The 20,708-nt window shown below is 37.3% G+C and overlaps 1 protein-coding gene across 2 annotated transcripts in view; it reads right to left on the reverse strand.

Annotated features, from left to right (window-relative positions):
- Positions 1-13,129: 13,129 nt before the first annotated feature.
- PON3 (paraoxonase 3) overlaps positions 13,130-20,708 on the reverse strand; it is a 22,999-nt gene continuing 15,420 nt past the window's right edge. The window contains exons 5-10 of one of the 2 annotated variants that reach the window (XR_001145063.1): positions 19,278-19,404; positions 17,856-18,056; positions 16,238-16,319; positions 15,851-15,979; positions 13,835-14,058; positions 13,130-13,147 (exon numbers count right to left, since the gene is read on the reverse strand). Coding sequence is in view for 1 of the 2 variants with exons in the window: in XM_004676700.2 (XP_004676757.1) it covers positions 13,900-14,058; positions 15,851-15,979; positions 16,238-16,319; positions 17,856-18,056; positions 19,278-19,404 (698 nt within the window). In the remaining variant the exon portion in view is untranslated. Of the gene's footprint in view, positions 13,148-13,820; positions 14,059-15,850; positions 15,980-16,237; positions 16,320-17,855; positions 18,057-19,277; positions 19,405-20,708 lie in introns of those variants that run through there. The other variant, XM_004676700.2, reaches the window with a different exon arrangement.

Below are 20,708 nucleotides of genomic sequence, written 5' to 3' on the forward strand. Positions count from 1 at the left end.
ACTGCTTCCATTTTACTACCTCTTGTAGCAGATTAATGATGGCCACAAATTATTTATTATTCCCTCCACTCAGAAGGGTCCAGGACTCTCTTCTCAAGGTGAGGCTGGCTCTGTGAATGATCTCATGCATGAAATATAGTTTTGCATGTTTGCATGTTTTGCAAGTTTGAAGGCACAGGCTTAGAGACCAATAGTTTCTACTTCTTTACATTTGGAACACTTGTTCTAACCCCTCTAATTCCTGCAGGATAAATTAGATCACCCCACTTTGAGAGTCCACATGAGAAAGTCTGCACATATGTGAGGAAAGAGGACAGACAAGGCAGCTCTCTGACCAGCATTTTCCACCAAGGAAGCAGACCTAGGAATGAAGCCTTGAACCCTCATTGGCACTAGGTGGAGTGGAATAATTGACCTGAGGAACCCTGCCCACATTCCTTACTCGCTGCTCTTGAACTTAAGAAAGTGTTAGTTTGTTCATGAGCTAACTTTAAGGATCATCTCCATTCTGCCATTTTTTGCTTAACCCATTTGAAATTACTTTGTGTTCTACTTGACTGTAGAATTTTCTCTTATTAAACACCTCCACCATCTTGTTATCAAATCCAGTGGTTACTTCTCTGCTGTAATCACACTCAACTTTTAACCGTATCAGTCACAGGTCGCTACAGAGACAGAGTGGGGAACAGAACAGGCAGACTGATGAAGTACACTGCTGAGGGGAGCAGTGGGCGGGTCAGGAGAGTTCTGCCACGCCATGTGGTCACCTCCGGGGCAGGTGGGAATTGAACTCATATGGAAGCGGTTTCAGCTTCTTAGTGTTGTGCTTTAACCTGCTGCACCACCAGGGAGGGACTGTTATGGTTATTTTATGTGTCAACTTCACCAGGCTGATTAACTACTGACCAGATGAACAGTAAAACATTATTTCTGGGTGTGCCTGTCAGCGTGTTTCATAGAAGGGATTAACGTTTAAATCAGTAGACCAAGTAAAGAAAACTAACCCTCACTGGTATGGATCGTCCTTGTCCAATCTGTTGCGGGTCTGAATAGAATAAGGCTGACAAAATAATAAGTCTGATAAAAGGAGAATCGATCTTTCTCACACACACACACTCTCTCTCTTATCTCTCTCTTTCTCTCTTTCTTTCATGCCTCTCTCTCTCAATCTCTCTCAGCCAGGACATGCATCTTCTGCCCTGGGACATCAAAACGTCAGGTTCTTATGCTTCTGGTATGTATCATACTACCAGTTTTCCTGACTCTCCAACCTACCCACTGCATATTGGTGTGTAGTTAAAGCTCTATACTCACACAAACCATTTCCCAAAATGAATTACCCCTTTATGTGTCTACATACACACTTTTAGTTCTGTTTCTCTGGGGAAACTTGAGGAATCTGGGGACTCATACAGCCATAGTCTTATCGGAAGACTGAAGTAGAGTGCAATGGAGTGGATCCTAAGATCACTTAAATAGTACTTAGTGGGCTTCAGTTCTTGCTAAGTCTCACCACAGAGATGCAGCATGACAAGGTAACTAATTTTGTTCAAAGTTAAGTCTAAAAGAGCAAGAAAGCATGTCCCCAAAATGCAAAACATAATCTTTGAATAGCCTCTCTCTCAAAAGTGGCACCCACTAACTTATAGCACATTTTCTTTGATAGAAGCAAAAAACTAATTCCAGCCCACATTCAAGGGGAGAGGAATTAAGATCCACTGCTCAAGAGAAGGTGTATCAAAGAATGTGTGGATATATCTTTAAAACCACTCCAACTTCCAAATCTGAAATTAGCCAACTTTTCTCCATTTCTACTGCTGTTGCTCCAGTCCAGGCGGTCATTGATTTTTTTTTTTTTTTTTGGCTCAAATAAGCTCTTCAATATTCTCTCCCTACAAACTATTCTCCTTACTGCAGCCAGAATAAATTTTTTAAATTTTTATTTATGCATACAGAACTGGGGTACAGGCCAGAGTGCAGGGGCAGTGAGTGAATTCACCAGAGACAAAGTGGGGAGCAGAACAGGCCAACTGATGAAGTACACTGCTGAGGGGAGCAGGGGGCGGGTCAGGAGAGGTCTGCCGTGCCATGTGTATCACATCTGAGGCTGGGATCGAACCCATGCTCAGGTGGCTTTAGCTTCATTCGTGCTGTGCTTTAACCCAATGTGCCACCAGGGAGGGCCCAGAATAATTTTGTTTTAAATGTAAATCACATTCTTTCCTGCCTGCTTAAAGTCCTCCGTCTCATTACTTCTCATTCCTAAAAGGCCCTATAAGATATGGCCTGTGCCTCTCATCTGACCTACTGTCTTATCATCCACTTAGCATGATATTTCAGCAACATCAACTTTCTTGCTATTCTATAAATATGTTAAGTTTGATGCACCTTAACACCTTTGCTATTCTTTGACTAGAATATTCTTTCCATCCCTCATCAGCTGCCTAACTTCTTGAATTTCTCTTTCTTGTCAATATGGTATTAGCTAAAATGTCTCCTCTCATAAAAAGACTTCTCTAATGTTACTATCTATAGATGCTTTTTTGTGTGTCCTTTGCCCATCTACAGTCATTAGGACTCCAGCGGTTAACACCACTACAGTTACTGGCTGTTAGAATAGTGACATGTTTTTGTACTAATTGGTAACCAGCCACTTCCTCAAACCTCCAGGAGGTGCCCTACAATGCTTAGCATTCCCTATCCCCCAGGAAACCCCTTCTAAGGTGGGGAGACATGATCCAACAACTAAGGGTCGTGGCCTGGCATGGCAGAGACTCTAGGCCTCTCCTCGAATAGTGTACTGTTCTGGGCCTCCCTGCTGGCACAGGGGTTCAAGTCTCAGTGCTGTCAAGCTGCTGCCAGCCATTGAGGCATGAATTTGATCCCAGCCAGGGAGCTGACCCACATGGTGCTGCAGACGTCTTCTGTCTTGCCCACTGCTCCCCTCAGCAGGGTATTTCAGTGGATCTGCTTGTTCTGTTTCCTACTTTGTCTCTGGAATCCTTACCCTCCCCTCCACACCTCTGGCCTCCACTCATTTCTTGCATGCATAGATCAATTTTTAAAAAAAGAAAATAGTGCCCTGTTCATCTGTGACTGGCTGAGAATGGACTGAATGGGTCATAAAGGATTCTGACTATCCCTCAGTTTTCACTGCACTTTTCAAAATTAGAAACTGGTTTATCTATTAACTTGTATGCCTTCACCATATTTCAATAGCATGTAAGCTGGAAACGGTCATTTAGATCGATTTGTCATGACCCTTCTTTCCCACTCCTCCAACAGCTTCTGGCACATTATAGGTGCTCAAAATTTTGTAGGCAAAATGAAAAAATTAATGAATGGCAAGGTATGGAGAGTAAAAGGAAGATATGAGATACTACTCCTTCTTTCCTGAGCCAGCTAACTTATTAACTTTTTTTCTAAAACTAATTTTTCTAAAGTTATTAGCTAATTTTTTCTTTGTATAAATTACATAACTTTTGAGTGTCATATTTTTTTTTTTCTGTTCTATGAGACCTTAGAGCAGTGATTCTTAACTTCTTTTGAAGGGACCCAACCAACTTGGACACTGATGAATGCAAGAACCTCTCCTTGGATCCTACACAAAACACTCACATTTGATTGCAGTGATTTCACACACCATCTTGCTACAAGGAACACTGCAGCAGACCTTTGTATCTACTCTGTTATCTGAAAGACTTTTTCCATGAACTCTCTATTTTTTTTTTATAATTTTTGCATAGAAGAACAGGGGTGTAGTCCAGAGGTGCGGAGAGGTGGGAGTGAGAGGATTCATCAGAGACAAGAGTGTGATGCAGAACAGGTGAATTTACTGAAATACACTGGTAAGGGGAGCAGCTGGTGAGACAGGAGCAGTCTGTGGGTCTGCTTCCTCGCCAGGGATTGAACTCAGGCAATAAAGGTGATAGCGATGAAACTTAATCCCTAGGCCGCCAAGGCAGACACTTTATCCATTTCTAACATAATCAAATTCTTTTCTCTGTCAGGCATCAGTTTGGAATTGACTTTAGCTAGTCTTTCCTAAATCTTAAAACCATTCTCACAAGTTCGCTGCACCATGCTTCTTTATTGTTCTTACCATGCTGTATTATGAATACCTGATCATTTCTCTGTTTTGCTTACTAGATGCTAGACAATGTCTCATTTATTGGCATAGCCCTGATGCCTACTGTTGTTCCCAACACAGACTAGGTGTTCAGTATATAGTCACAAAAACAATCAGTTATTTGAAAACTATTAGAGGAATGTCTGGCATACTTAACATAGTATTTCATTGACATTAAATGTCATATGTATTACATACAAAATTGTTTTGTTTATATTATTTTATCAATTTATGTGTCATTAGAAAAAACTCAATGATCCCATAGCACATTCTAACATAATAGAACCTACTAATGATAGGATCATTTCCTATTTCAGAGCTGCTAAAATCTGTGAGACGTATATTAGAATTCGTGAATTAAATTTATGGAAAGTTTTTGGAGGTTTTTTAAACATAAAACTTTTTTTCTACCAACATTTTATGACCCAACATTTAAAAACATTCTGTAAACAACTCAGTAATTGTCTTAACCTTCATAATACTTTTCCTTTGCTCCTTAGTCCTCAAGTACTAAGTATTTATTTGCACATGCTCAAATGTTATACCCTAAATACATTTTTTAAAAAGACTTATTTATTTATGCATACAGAACTGGGATACAGGCCAGAGGTGTGGGGGTTGAGAGGATGCTCCAGAGACAGAATGGGGAGTAGAACAGGCAGATTGATGACGTATATTGCTGAGGGGAGCAGAGAGTGGGTCAAGAGAGGTCTGCTGTGCCATGTGGGTCACCTCTCTGGCTGGGAATTGAACTCATGCTGCAGTGACTGCAATAACTTCATAGTGCTGTGCTTTAACTCGTTGCACCACCAGGGAGGGCCCTACCCTAAATATATTTAGTAAAAAACACATCGTTAATTCCTTCATTTTTCACCCTCCACCCAAAAACAAAACAAAAAAAAAAAAAACAAAAAAAACCTTATGCACTGAGTATTCATTAAGGACTGTCAGTGCATTGGCAGAGAGCCAGAGGTAAATTTGTAAGCTTTTGTGCTGTGGCAGAATGGTTGATTTGTTGCTCATGATATGTTTCTTGGGAGGATGTAGAAATTTGTTGGCAGTAGCGGGAATGCTCTCAAGTGTCTAGAAGTGTGAAATTCCTATGTCCTAAGAACTTCAATAACACATTTCTGCACAAGGCCCTCTGGTAAAGATAGAAAAACAAAACCCCATTGGGCTCTTGAATAGTGGATTCATGGTCACTTTCTGAAATTCTATAGTAGCAGAAATCATTCCTACATGACGAAGATAATTCCTGTGGGTTTGCTATGTGAAATAAATGAGAAAATAGCTGTGAAGCCACTGGGTATTAGATGTAAAGGAATTAGAGTGAACACAAAAAGTCCTTCCATCTATGGAAATGAGCTTACAAAGTACTTTCCTCAACATCACTCACCAAATCCTGGAAAATGAGATAGGAACAGTGTTATTCCCACTCATAATGTGAGGAGTGAAGAGACTATAACAATTCTCAGAGATATTAAAATATAATAGAACCATATTATGAAGTATCATACTTCATTAAATGTGCAAATTTTGATTAAAGGATGAATTTGTAAACTTTCCAAAAATATATAAGAAGGAAATAAAAATCCCAATATGATTATATTTATTAAAGACATTAAATCCATGATTTAAATTCACCTTAAGAGAAATCTTCAGTCCCAGATAAGTTTATGAGTGAATTTTCCCAAACATTTAAGAAAAAAATTACTTAAATTTACCCAAATTCTTCCAGGCAGTAGAAAGACTTTTTATCAAGCCAACATAAAGTTGATTAAAATAAAATTCAACAAGTTAATTACAAAAAAGGAACATTAAAATTGTAGGCTAATATTTATTATGAAGGACATAAATATCTTAGTTTTTGGCAGTTCGTCTACATTATATAAACAAACTATTAATGACTAACTGGCTTTATATCCATTTGTCAACATGTATATTTGACTTAAAACACTGAACCAGTCATAAATTTATCAAAATGGAGAGAAATAATATCAATAGATGCAGAAAAAGTAATTTAAAAATTTTAAGACCTATTTAAAAATTTTAAAGCTTGGTATATTATAAATAGCTTGCAGATGTCTTATTCAAAGGATAACAAAATGGAAAATCTATGGCAAACATTATATTTGATCAAAATTGAAAACTTTACATATATATTTAATATATATACATACATATTTATACACACACACACATATATATATACACACACTCTATACACATACATATATATTTACTGACAGAAATTGAAACTCTACATGAGTACATATATCAACTTTAGTTGATATATTGGAAGACTCAAAATTTAATGATGTTAATTATCCCCAAGTGATCTATATATTCAGTATAATCCCAAATCAAAACCCCAGCAGAGTTTTATAGTAATTGACAAGTTGCTTCTAACTTTAAATGGAAATACAAAGTGTAAAGAAAAGACCAGTCATTAAAAAATTAAGTAAAGAAAACTTTGGAGTATTTTAATGCCCCAAATCAAGATTTATTATTAAGTCATTGGACTAGGCATTAGCACAAGACTAGGAAGTAGTTTAATGGAACAGAATAGTACAGATATAAGCAAACAAATATATGATCATCTTATTTATGACAAAGTGCCATTTTAAAGCTGTAGGGGAATGATTTTCATTTCAGTAAATATTCTATAAATTGGTTATGCATATGGCCACTAGTAAATCTTGATAAACACCCACGGGATACATCAAAATAGATAAGTCTAAATAATAAAAGTATAAAACTTTTTTTCAGATTACAAAGATATATATTTCATAACTTTGTAATACACAAAAATTACTTAAACAGGCTACACAAAGACACATCTAGAAATGACAATTTTGATAAATTGAACTTTATCAAAATTGCAGTTTTTCTGTTCACCAATAGACATGATTAAGAAAGTAAAAACAGGCGCTCCCTGGTGGCGCAGCAGGTTAAAGCATAGCACTGAGAAGCTAAAGTCGCTTTCACATGAGTTCAATTTCCGCCTGCCCCGAAGGTCACCACATGGCAGACCTCTCCTGACCCACCCGCTGCTCCCCTCAGCAGTGTACTTCATCGATCTGCCTGTTCTGCTCCCCACTCTGTCTCTGGTGAAGCCTCTCGCCGCCTCTGGCCTCTACCCCAGTTCTGTATGCACAAATAAATAAATCTTTTAAAAAAAAAAAAGTAAAAATATTCATCAAAAAGTGGGGAAAACATTAATGCAGGTATCTATAAAGGACTCATACCAATAAACCAATAGGAAAAATAACAATACTCAATTATTTTTTAACTAGCAAATGAACGTTTTTTAAAAAATCTAATAGTTTATTTTTACATCATTTTGTGCCTTTTTCCATCTCAGTTATAATCTCCATGTTCTTCCCATCACCAAATTACCCTTGTGCCATCACCATTGTTCAGTGCAATTCCCTCCACCCACCATTTGTAATCCCGTTCCCCATTCCACCCCTGTAAAATGTCTCTGGTATATAGTTGCTCATTATTATTATTATTTTCTCCCCTGGACCTTTATACCCCTGCTAAGAGTGAAGCCATCCAGTATTTTTCCTTTTCTTTCTGGCTTATTTTACTAAGCATGATCTTTTCCAGCTCCATCCATGTTGCTCTAAAAGGCATGAGTTTATTTTTTTTTTTTTTTGGTTGCTGAGAAATATTCCATTGTGTTTAAGTACCACATCTTTTTAATCTAGTCATCTACTTTTGGGCATTTGGGCTGTTTCTATGTCTTTCCAATAATAAATAAAGCAGCAATAAACATGGGGGGTGCAGGTGTCTTTTTGAATCAGTGTTTTTGTGTTTTTTGGGTAGATGCCTAGGAGTGGGATTGCTGGGTCATATGGAAGCTCCATTTTTTTTGCAGTTTGAGAAACCTTCAAGCAGTTTTCTATAGTGGTTGTACTAGTTTGCATTCCCACCAGCAGTGCAGGAGAGTTCCTTTTTCTCCACATCCTTGCCAACATTTGTTGTTGCTAGTTGTTTTAAGATGTGCCATTCTTACTGGTGTGAGGAGGTATCTCATTGTGGTTTTAATTTGTTTCTCTGTTATTATAAGTGATGTACATTTTTTCATATGCTTGTTGGCCATCTGCATTTCCTCTTTGGAGAACTGTCTTTTTAGCTCTTCTGTCCATTTTTTTGATGGGGTTGGGTATTTTTTGTTGAGTTTCATCAGTTCTTTGTATATGTTTATGATCAATCCTTTATTGCTAGTTTTATGTGAGAAAATTTTTTCCCAATCAGTGGAGTGTCTGTTTGTTTTTGGTAATGTCTCTTTTGCTGTACAGAAGCTCTTTAACTTGATGTAATCCCATCTATTTATCATTTTTTTCACTTTCGTTGTGTTGGGTGCTGTATCTTCAAAGATGTTACTGAAGTGTATGTTGTGTAATATTTCACCCATCTTTATTTTCAGGTATTTTATGGCTTTCATTCTTATGTCCAGGTCTTTAATCCACTTTGAATACTCAATTTTTTTTTAATGAGTAAAACAGTTGTAGGTTCACTGCACAAGACTCCAAATAATCAATAAGTCCCCAAAAAGGTGTTTAAATCTATAGTCATCTGATTGCACATATAAGAGTCACAAGTTATTTCTGTAAACCCATAAATATAGTAAGACTTTTTTAAGAGAAAATTTGGCATTTTAACTGTTGATTAGGAAGTGAATAACTGGAACTCTCCAGCATTATTAGTAGAAGTATATATTGGTACAACCACATTGGAAAACTATCAGTATCTACTAAAGCTACTTATATGTGTATCTTATTACCCAATAGTTCCACTTCTGAATATATATCTAGCTTACATTTATGGATAAGACACATTGTACAAGGAAGCTCAGTACAGCTTATCAGTAATTCACAACATTAGTAGGTAAACAAATTGTGATGTATTCATTCAATGAAACACTATAAAAAAAAATGAAGCCCTCCCTAGTGGTGAAGTAGGGTAAAGCACAGCACTAAGAAACTAAAGCCATTTCAGCATGAGTTCAATTCCCGCCCTGGAGGTGATCCACATGGTACAGCAGACCTCTCCAGACCCACCCGCTTCTCCCCTCAGCAGTGTACTTTGTCACTCAACCTGTTCTGCTCCCCACTCTGTCTCTGGTGAATCCTCTCACCACCCCTGCACCTTTGGCCTGTATCCCAGTTCTGTATGCATAAATAAATAAATCTTTTTTTAAAAATAAATAAATAAATGAAAAAGAACTATTATAACATGCTATTGAGGACTTATAACAATGACTTATTTATTTAACACTTGTTCGAGATGTTCATTGCAGGTTGGTTCCCTACTTACTCTCTGCTTACTCTCATCACCAATCCAGTATCCATCTGTCTAGAACAGACTACATTTACAACATTACCAATTTGGGGGCAAAGTAGGAAAGAGTTAGGAAAGACACACAACTGGCTCTTGAACTTTATATCTGGAAGTAACTTGTTACTTCTACCAACATTGGTCAAACTAAGTTCAGTAACACAGAGATGTATTATCAGTTCAATGAGAGGATCATATAAGAAGATAATCAATATATGTAGGCAACAGTTGCCTAATCTATCATAGCGGTTGAGAAAATGATTATTTTACTTCTGTTTTGGGCAAGTGGAATCATATTGAATGTATATCTGGTTCCCTACAGGTAGAGGCTGAAAGAGAATTTCAAAAATACATGATTTATAGAGAGTTAGGGAAAGTCCTTGAAAGGCACAGGATAACAAGGACAAGAAAAGAACCAAAATGTTTAAGTCTGTATGTAGTCAGGCACATCTGGTTTTATTATTTCCATTAAGTGTGTGTGTAACTTTCAGGATGGTGTGTGATTGCTTTGAGTAGCAGTGGGCTTCTCTAGAACTTATTCATAAACTATTTATTTTCTTGAGTTTACTTTTACCCAAAGGTAATCTTCAGATTATTGCAGAAGCCACAATTTTTTTTATTTAGTGCCATTGCTAAAATACAGAATGCTACCAGAGCACTTCATTTGTGTTTCTCTGGTTTATGGAGTCAGTGACGTTCTACAATTTTATGTGACTGACCAGTTACCTGTTAAAAACTACAGGATTCCTTTGGTGAGCAAAGCCAGGAATTGAATGGATATAATTTTAATGGTTGGTATATTACCATTTCCCAAAATTGTCCCTGACGGACTGATTTTTTTTCTTTTATGTCTGTTCTAGAGAATATTAAACTGTGTTAATATAAATTTCCATTATAGTCAATGCTTTCATGTAATCATGGTTTTCCTCAATGGGATGACTTGTCCTAGACTATGCTAATCATGCTCTTTCCCATCTCCAGTAAATTGCTTTTCTGCACATCCTCATTAAATGGGCAAAAATGAATGTGGCAGAAAGTAAGTGATTTGTATTCTTTCTATAGATAAATTCTTGCCATTTTTTGACAAACAATATGAACACAAAACATCAATAAAAACTGAGTTGTACCCACATGTCTTACTTCTGTGATAGTAAAGACACAAACTTAGTAATTTTCATCTCTTTTCCAACACCCTTTGGTTGTAGTGTTTTGAAACCTAGGCAACATATGAACATCACATAAGTAGAACTGATAAGAGATCAGTGCCTGAACACCAGCTGGGGTGGTGAGGGACAAACAGTGATAGGGTTCCATATTTCTAGTGTACCTTCCTGCCATTACCAAGGTAGAAACTTGAACATGAAACTCCAACTCTCTTGAAGCCATAGTGAAAGTGTAGCTTTATCTATGTAAATCAGAAGGGTTTAAATAAGACTAAAATTTGAAATTGAGGTTAGAAGCAAGTATTTCTTTGATATTGTCGACCTTGGCACAGGTATGACTCTGGAGCCTATGGTTAGGACACCTTGAGTTCGGGGTGTGAGCTGTGTGGTTGCAATAATTGATATCTATCCTCTACCAATAATGCACAAGGTCTCCTGTATCTCCACCTTCCCACCAACACTTGGCAATATTGAGCCTTTTAAATTTTTTGTCATTCTAACAGTTACAAGGTAATTTAAAAGAGCTTTTTCTTTCTTTTTAAAAAAGATTTATTTATTTATTTATGAATACAGAAATGGGGTACAGGCCAGAGGTGCGGGGGGCAGGCGGAGAGAAAGAGGATTCACCAGAGACATGATGGGGAGCAGAACAGGCAGATCAATGAAGTATACTGCTGGGAGGAGCAGCCCGCTGGACAGGAGAGGTCTGCCACGCCATGTGGGTCACCTCCCTGACTGGGGATTGAACTTGTGCAGTGGCTATGGAGAGCTTCATAGTGCTGGGCTTTAACCCATTGTGCCACTAGGGAGGGCCTAAAAGAGCTGTTTTCAGTTGACTCTTTCTGAAGACAAAAGATTCTCAGCAGTTTTCTGTATGCTTAACTATGTTGCCTTTTGGAGTAAATTGTTTCTTCACACCATTTGCCTGTTATTCCTTGGGGTTTTTATCTCCATTTTGTTACTCTCAACAGTACGTCCTGTGTACTTTCCCTAACCATAATTCCCATCTTCCCTAGAGACAACCTTGTCCCAACTTTTGTGATAATCCCTGTCTCCCTGTTTTTTTTCCAGAATATTCACTTACATATATATCCTCCAACAAAATTGTTTAATTTAGCCATTTTGGCTAACAAAATCATACTACATCTCTTCATTTTGTTTATTTAAGTCAACAGTGGTCAGTGTTATAGGTAGCTCTAGTGGTGGAATTCCTTACTATATAGAATTTTATTGTATGAATTTGCAATTAATTTGTCCATTTAAATATTTCTTGACTTGATTTCTCTTAGTATTCAGTTTATATGAATTTTTTATTATTATCTCAATTTGCTTAATTATTATAGAAGCCAAATGGTTTCCATACTCTTCTTGAGTCAGCTTAAAGAACAATAGTAGAGGATACTACCTACCCAAATACCTCCTTTCTGGGCATAAGACTAACTAGAGAAACTAAATTTGCAGCCTCCATTTTAACTAGGTATGGCCAGATGACAGTACTTTTTCAAATAAAGAAGCAATGTGCACCATTTACAAGTTGTTTTGAGAACCTTTGATGTGTCTCCTCATACTCTCATCCCTTTTCCAAAGGATGGAATCCAAAATGGTGATTGATGATGACAATAATGAATGTTCCACAAAGTAGACAGAACTGTATAGAAGTTTCTAGAACTATGAGGTATCACAAAGATCAGGATTTTCACTGATCTCAGAGTTATTTCTCTCTATGTGAAAAAAGATTGTAACTATATATATTTTTAATCTAACAAGTCCTTATTTAACAATGGCATGTAACAGTCCTATTCTAAGCTTTACATATACTGACCCATTTAATTCTCTCATCTAACCTAACTGGTAGTTACTATTAGTAATTTAATTTTACATATGTGAAAAGGCTCATTAAAGATCAGAATTATGTAGTTAATGAGTGACTGAACTGGGATTCAAACACAGAAATACGGGCTTCTCAATCTGTGCTGTTACTCAGTATGATATACTACCTTTTAGGAATGTCTATATTCTTCAAATCACTAAAGTTGGGATCACTTTGTTACAACTTAGGATGTCATTAAAAATATATAAATTTGAATCTGGAACTGAGATTCTAAAAAAAATCTTAAAAATACGGTAAACTAGAGCTAAGGAAATGGGTATCTCTCGTTGAAATCTGGATATCCTAATAAAGTCATTACAAAATAGTTCATGAGACTTTTTTCTGCGATTACTTGAAAGGCCAATCATTTACTTAGAGAGCAACCAGAATGTTGTTGTGTGTTGGTTGTTCCTTGATGTTTTGTTGAGTAGAAAATGATGTGCTAAAGTAGGACTTAATAGCCAACAAGCAGAAGGCCAAAGAGAATACTTCCATTGGATTCTGTGTTCCATCAGCAGGGGATTAGATTGTTACAGTTCGTTGCCATTCCTAAATACCTCCAGTCAGGAGAGCCATGGTGACCAGCATTGTAGGTGGGATTAATGATGAGCCTTCCTTTTACCCATTTATTCATATTTCCTGAAAAGAGATAACATTTAAATGAGAGAGAAATGAGTAGACATGAAAACCAGGAAGTGGAGTAGGCTTAAAACACTGCTCCAGAAGATAAATCTGAATGTTGTTGTTGGCTCATGGTATTGATTACAAACACAGAGACCCAGAAGCCTATCAAATTTCTAACATACTTAGATTTCAAAGCAACCAAAAGCCTGTCTTGCAGGTTGCAGACTCTCCAACCTACACCTGAAGGAAGTAGGCTACTAAAATTGCATAGTTTTTCCAAAACTCATTTCAGATGTGACCTTAAGGCATAATGGACAACACAGGGCAAAATATGGGATCCCGTGGGATGTGGGAAAGGGCACCCCTGCTTAGACAGGGAAACTTCTCCAGTGGTATAATTTCATTATCAGAGACCAGTGACTACTGAGTGTATTCCATTTTTCCTTCTTTTACTGAGTAGTTAGTGTGATTATTCACCTTATACGGAATCACTGTAACTGGATGTGTTGATGGGGGATGGCTAATAATTTTCCCAGAAGAGAGAAAAAATATTAGGGGTGCAAGACAGAAAGAATTGAGAGGTTTGACTTCTTGTTGGATTGTCCCTAGTTTGACTTATAATTTGGTGGCTATTATGGAATGTTTCAGTTTCTGTTTAAGAAAAGCCAGACACATTTTTGTTGGTAGTTGTTTTTTACTTACAGCTCCATTTATAATACAATCAGAGGGTGACTTCTAGCATGCAGACTTTTTGGACTCTCTGGGGTCTAGAGTTCACAATAGAGAGTTTTATGAAAAATGGTGCCTATAAGAAGTTTCTTCTGGTACAAAGAAGCTACAGTGCTGCCCTGAAGCACAGAGCCATTGTTGGCATACAGGGTGTTGATCTTGGGATGCTCAGACAAAACATTCTGGATACGAAGTACCTGGTGAGAAGAGAACCCTCATTAGTATGCTGTATGGCCAGTTGTTCTCATGATGTGTTCCTTCCAAGATGCTTAAGACTAATATACTTCTCAGAAATCAATAAGCAGAAATCTAAATATCTTTAATCTTGGTTTACTTGTGATGAAAGCAATAATATCGAGCAATGGTTTATACAGTTTTGTTAGTTTAGATGTCTCCTATTGAGGGAAGTAAGAATCAGTGTTTGTTCTGTGTTCTTGAGTTCTGTTTCTCCCTCTGTGTCTGGGCCTACATTTGGGGGGGGGCAAAGAAAAAATGATGAACGGACACTCCTTTAGCCAATCAAACTGATCTAGTAACCAGTAGGATAATAATCATTATATCTGGCCCCCAGTCCCCCAACTGCCCTCCCCTTACTTTCTTTCTTTCTTTTTTTTTTTAAAGATTTATTTATTTATTCATACAGAACTGGGGAACAGGCCAGAGATGCGGAGGGTGAGAGGATTCACCAGAGACAGAGCGGGGAGTAGAACAGGCAGATCGATGAAGTACACTGCTGAGGGGAGCAGCGGGCTGGCCAGGAGAGGTCTGCCACGCCATGTGGTCACCTCTGGGGCAGGCGGGGATTGAACTCATGCGGAAGTGGCTTTAGTCTCTTAGTGCTGTGCTTTAACCTGCTGCGCCACCAGGGAGGGCCCACTTTCTTTCCCCACCCTGCATGCAAGTACAATGTCTAGGAAGCATAATAATGCATACTTTGGAATTCAGTCTGACCTACCACTGTCTAATTCAGTTATTGATCTCCAGGACTAACGTTAACTTTGCTTTGATAATCAGTAAATACATAAGCATTCTCTGGTTTCCAAACAGCCTGGATGAAGTTCACTCAAATAGAACATGAGAGAAACTGAAGAAAAATCTATTACAAATTCATGAGTCATGGGTCTATCTTGCCATCTCCTGTTAGCATAGAATATTATTGCGTTTCCTTTTTTTTTTTTTTTAATCTTAAGGGAGACTCTTTGACTTGATCTCAGGCTTGTTATAAAAAAAAAAAATGCTCACTCTTGGATCTCAACTGGAAAACATTAGACACAACCAAAAGTAGAGTATTGGTGATTGTGAAGAAAGAACACTTACCCAAAACAAGTTTAAGCAAATGATTAAACTTGAGAATGGAGACACGAGAAAGATCCTGAGCAATTTTCAAATCAATTTGTGGACTATAGTTTCATGCTCTGAAAGCAAACATTGTTGTTGGGCATTTGTAGGTGTTAAGTCTGTCATTTCTGAAGCTCTTACCTACCAAGGGCAGCCTGCTAGCGTAGGTAGCAATTCTTCAGTTTCAAGGTTCAGGATGAACTTTTTGTTTCTTTTATATTTTTTAGTGTTTTTAGTTCTAAGTATGTATATATGAATGGTATGGATCTGCATATTAAGGTGATATTTGACTTATTTTTTATTATTTTATTACTTCTGGAGGAAACCACAAAAATAAATAAAACAACAACAAAAATGCCTGCCACCATGCTTTATACCCCTCTTTCAACCTTTTCTTAACCCCTTCTTTATGTCTGCTAATCTCAATTCAGTTATCAATGTCCACTAGCTTATTTTTATTTTGCTGTAGTCATTCACTTTGATTTCTTATATTCCCCATATATGTAACAAATCATCCAATATTTGTTTTTATCTTTCTGGCTAACTTTGCTTTACATCGAAAGTGACCTGCTAAATTCTCCTATCCTAATTCATTTCAGTCAGTTGTTTTTGCAGTTTTGCATGTGAGCTCAGAAAATCATAGAAACTTACTTCTGATCCTGGAGGATCCTCAGGGTTATAGATCAGAAGCTTCATGGCATTAGGATGGCATCCAGCCAAAATATCTCCTGTGACACGATCAACAGTTAAATTATCCACTAAAGTGTTTAACTGTATTACCTGCCAACAAAGAGATAGTAGTGAAAATATTGTTTCAAAGTTTTTCCCACTTTTTTCCCTCCTACCAACTACTTCTAATTTCTGAAATTGGCATTTTTAAGAGGTTTTCCTAACAAATTTTAGAAGTGCAAGCACAGTCCTCTCACATTAAAATGGGCATGTTCCCTTCATTCAGGGAACACTTTCCTAGGTCAGGTGTAGGAGTCCATGTAAGGGATCATGTTGTGCAGACAAGACATCGTATTTTACCCTTTTTACCTTCAATGGAGTTAAATCCCAGTTATCCTGTTTCTTCATTACATGAATGTTGTGAGCCATTACATCTGCTACATAGATATACCTTTGAAGTAAATGACACATTTACATTTAAACAAGTATTAAAGAGACAACACTAGCTTCTATTTTCAAGAAAGGGTATAAAAATTCACAGTAGTTGAAAGTACTGCAACAATATCTTTCTGAAGCACAGTAACAGGAGAAAATGAAGTGGAATATTTCATATTCTTGAAGTGCTTCAAATAAGCTTTGCATATGAGCTATGACTATAAAATAATGAAATTGGTGTTTCTAAATGACATATAGCCTCCGTCTCATTACTTAGTAGTCTTGATTTATTTTTTAAATTGAATTGAGGTAAGTGGATCTCTTATAAAGCCAAAAGAGTATTCTTTCAAAAACTACTACTTGAAAACAACTATCAGATGACCATGAAGCTCAATTGCAATCATTTTTTAAAAAGACAAAGGGCACTTAAGAGTTTTCTTCCACAGGGATAATCGCTACTCATCACTCCATATTTACATATTAATATTCATGGAACTTTACCTTTTCAAAATCCTTCCATTGAAGATACTTTAAAAAGGTGTTTCCCATAAAATTGCATGCTGCATGAAAGTGTTTTCTCATAGAAAAGTCTACTTTTTAGAATATCAGAAATCTAAAACTTATATGACTGCAATGCTCAGTTGAATTTGGCTCTCTGCCTCATAAGAGCTTAGTGTAAATGGTTAAAAACTTCCTAGTTTTACTAGGGATAGAGGTTTTGCACATTTGTTCTTTTTGATATGGTACGTAAATGAGTTTCTGGAGTCATGTAAGAATCTGGAACAAGGACCTTTTAAGACGGGGTCCAAATCCTTCATTTTACTGGTGAAAATCTGAAGTGCAAGGGACAAAAGGTTTCCTTAAGACAAATATTAGATAGTGTCACTAATATGTGTAATATAGAGAAACCAAACATTAAACCTGAGCCAAATCCAAAAACTAACTCTGGAAAGCTGACTGTCAAATTGAGACATTCAAAGGGGATAAAGGACAAAGTGGGGAGGGAAGCAGTAGACTATGATGGTAGACTATTCGGTAGTGGGAGCACAAATATAACAGCACCTTAAAAGAATGAAGGGGAGGGTGGCGTAGTGGGTTAAAGCATAGCACTAAGAAGCTAAAGCCACTTCCTCATGAGTTTGATCCCCGCCCTGGAGGTGACCCACATGGTGCAGCAGACCTCTCCTGACCTGTTCCCCTTAGCAGTGTTCTTCGTTGGTCTGCCTGTTCTGCTCCCCACTCTGTCTCTAGTGAATCCTTTCACTGCCCCTGCACCTCTGGCCTGCACCCCAGTTGTGTATGCACAAATAAATCTTTTTTTAAAATGGAGGGAGAACCTATACTTTCAAAATACAAACAATGATGTAAGCCAATATGGCCTCAATAAAACAATCTAAAAAAATATTAGTAAGAGCAAAAAAAAAAAAAAATCAGACATTTAGTGTGAAACTTGGTCACAATCTGAGCCTTCCTACTAAAACCTAAGGAAACAATACCACTTAAGGGAATGTGGTGATGAAACTAGCTAGGACAAAAATTATAGAAGTCTTACATCTTGTCTGGCGACACTGTGATCCCATTGGGAGACCTAAATCCTTTGGCCACTACTTTGACTTCGCTTGGACTGTAGAAAAGAACATAAGTCCAATGAAGATCCATAAATATCTCTATTAGCAACAGGAAGAAGTTGGTATAATAGTGGTCTCTGGTGGCATAGAACTGTTCTGGTCCAAGAACCACTATGTCATTCACACTAAAGAAAGAGAGAGAGAGAGAGAGAATTAAAATATGGAGTAGTTAAATATCCTGTTGTCAAAACCACTATATTTCAAAAAGCAATATGAAGTAGATAATGCCCTACTATGGATTAAACACTTTCATAGAAAGTACTAGATTTTTCATTGCCATGGTGAATTTTCTTTTAGCCATTTTCCCTTTCACAGAAGTCAACAAAATCAAATAAATTTACAAATAAACCTCAAACTCCAAATCCGACTTTTCATGTAAATAATGGTTTCTACAGTGGTCATAGTGGAGGTCACTAAGAATTCTGGTTCTGTTTCTTCTAGATTTGACTTCTCCGTGTCCATGATCTTGCGTCAGGGGCATATGATTTGCTTTGGCCAGTAAAATGAAGTGATGGGTGTGGCATCAGATGGAAGTATGTTGTATGCCATGTTTCCCTTAAGTAACAAGCAACTTTTTAAAAGATAAATTCTTCATTATATGTTATAGTCTTTAAAACAAGTAACCTATCCACCAAAAAAACTTACTGTTTTTTCCCTCAATATCCATCACTGCAAAAACCAAGCCCGCTTTGAATTCAGATGGATCTAGGTTTACACCTAGTTCTGCAACTTACAAATTATGTAACTTAGTCAATTACTTAATCCAAAACTCTTTAAGTGTCAGTTTACTCATGCCTATTCCTAAAAGACTATGATGGTTTTATTAAATTAGTTTGGCATAGTGCCTGGCACAGAGATATTGCTTAATAAGTGTGTGTGTGTGTGTGTTTAAAAAAAAAAAACGTGTTCACAGGCATTTTTAGTTCTCCTTCAAAGCTCTGATTAAACAAAGTATGACCCATCTGGAGGTCTGTTATCATACCCACTGGATGTGGCTGTCAGAAGACAACCTACCAGGACAACTAGAAAAGGCTGTAGGTGTGAAGAGAGCTCGATACTAGGGATTGAGTTTCTGTGCCAGAGGGGATGGAATTAGAGCTGAGAATCAAATTGGGCACCTTTATAGGATTAAAATGCTTTCAAAAAGCTGGAGAATATAAGGAAATTCAATACTAAATACAACAATTTCTGGCAAGGTGCTAGGCAGTGTCACTATGGGAACCTTTAGAATGTTTACGAAAAAATGCTACAAAACAAGTTTAAGAAAGCCTGCTGAACTGAAGAAAACAAAGCACACAGCAGAGGTGGAAAATAAATAGAAGAGTAAAATACTTTTAATTCCATACTTCTTGAGCAGTTTGTGTTTTATGGTCTTCAGGTGTATGAGAGAACGTTGCTGCTTCTCAAATTTAAATATCTCCACAGTGGACTCCTTGTGGGGATGATTCACAACATAAAGATATACAGTATGGTCTAAAGTGGAAAAAAGACAACAGTTCCAAAAAGTTTATTTCTATTACAATTATTATTAGACTTGGTATAAAACTTCGTCACTTCCTGGGACTTTTCTCATATATCTTGAATTTGATCCAGCTGATAGGTAAGTCAGAAAAATGCCAGAATATCCACTTTATGAGGGAACTGAGGCTCAGAGGATAAATGACATGTCACAACTTTCACCAACTACCAAGTGAAAGAGCCGAGCACACAGGTTTCTGCAATGGACTCTCCACCCTCACCTACATCCCTCCCTAAGAGGAAGATACAAAACTACAATGAAGCATAAACATGGATGAGGTTTCCCAGGGTGGCAAGCAAACAAAGTTTTGCTGAGACTGCTTCCCTGTGAGAAACGCCTACACAAGATCAAGAAATGCAAGGGCTGTATAAATATCTTAAAATAAGCAACACTCCCCAGCCAGAAAATGAACTCCTGTCACAAGTCAGCTACCTAACGTTGCAATAGCACAATTTAGTGAACCCAGTGGGTTTACTGGAATGTAAATATGAATGCAAGGGAAAACAGACTAGCCAATTCTGAGCATTACCAATCCCAAGAATGTACACTGAACTGTTTTTACTTGGGGATGTGAACCTGGCTTCTCACAGCACTGTTTTCTGACTTATCAGGAGCTCTAGGTCAGATGTGTTCTGGACTTCAAAAGGGCCTGACTCCATGTTCCCCACCGGGAACTTGCTCTCTGTTCATCTCCCCTCTGATTTTCTTGATATGGTTTCCAAGCTCACGGTGGAGTAAGCCCCAGCCATAGATGCAGAGATTGTTTATGCAACAGGGCCCCTGAAACACACAGCACCTTTGCCTAAATTAAGGAAAGGTCTTCCTTCAAAAATGAATCTTTTTTTTTTTTTCTTTAGTCTTACAAAGCAGGGCCTGGAACTTCAAAATCTGAATTCAAGTTGAATCTTAACCACTACCAGCCCTTCAGTCAGACACTTGTGGGATACGGCATGCTGTTTATGTGTTCTGCATGGCTTTTCTCCTTCTTTAATTTTCTATTGGGCTATTTCTTCTGTTTAAGGTGTGTTTGTTTATTTATTTCTGTGTGTAATGTTTTGGTCTTATACATTGGATACATAATTAAGGGAAATGACTAACACATAATTGTCGATCATAATATACTCAGTTTATGCAAACCAAAGAAAACAAAGCACACAGCAGAAGTAGAAAATAAATAGAAGTGTAAAGCCTGAGAGTTAATCTGCAACAGGTCCCATTTCAGGTAAAAAAAAAAAAAAGGAACCCAGGCCCTCCCTGG

This window comes from Condylura cristata, unplaced genomic scaffold (genome assembly GCF_000260355.1).
Source record: "Condylura cristata isolate star-nosed mole 26May11 unplaced genomic scaffold, ConCri1.0 scaffold00005, whole genome shotgun sequence".
Classification (NCBI taxonomy): domain Eukaryota; kingdom Metazoa; phylum Chordata; class Mammalia; order Eulipotyphla; family Talpidae; genus Condylura; species Condylura cristata.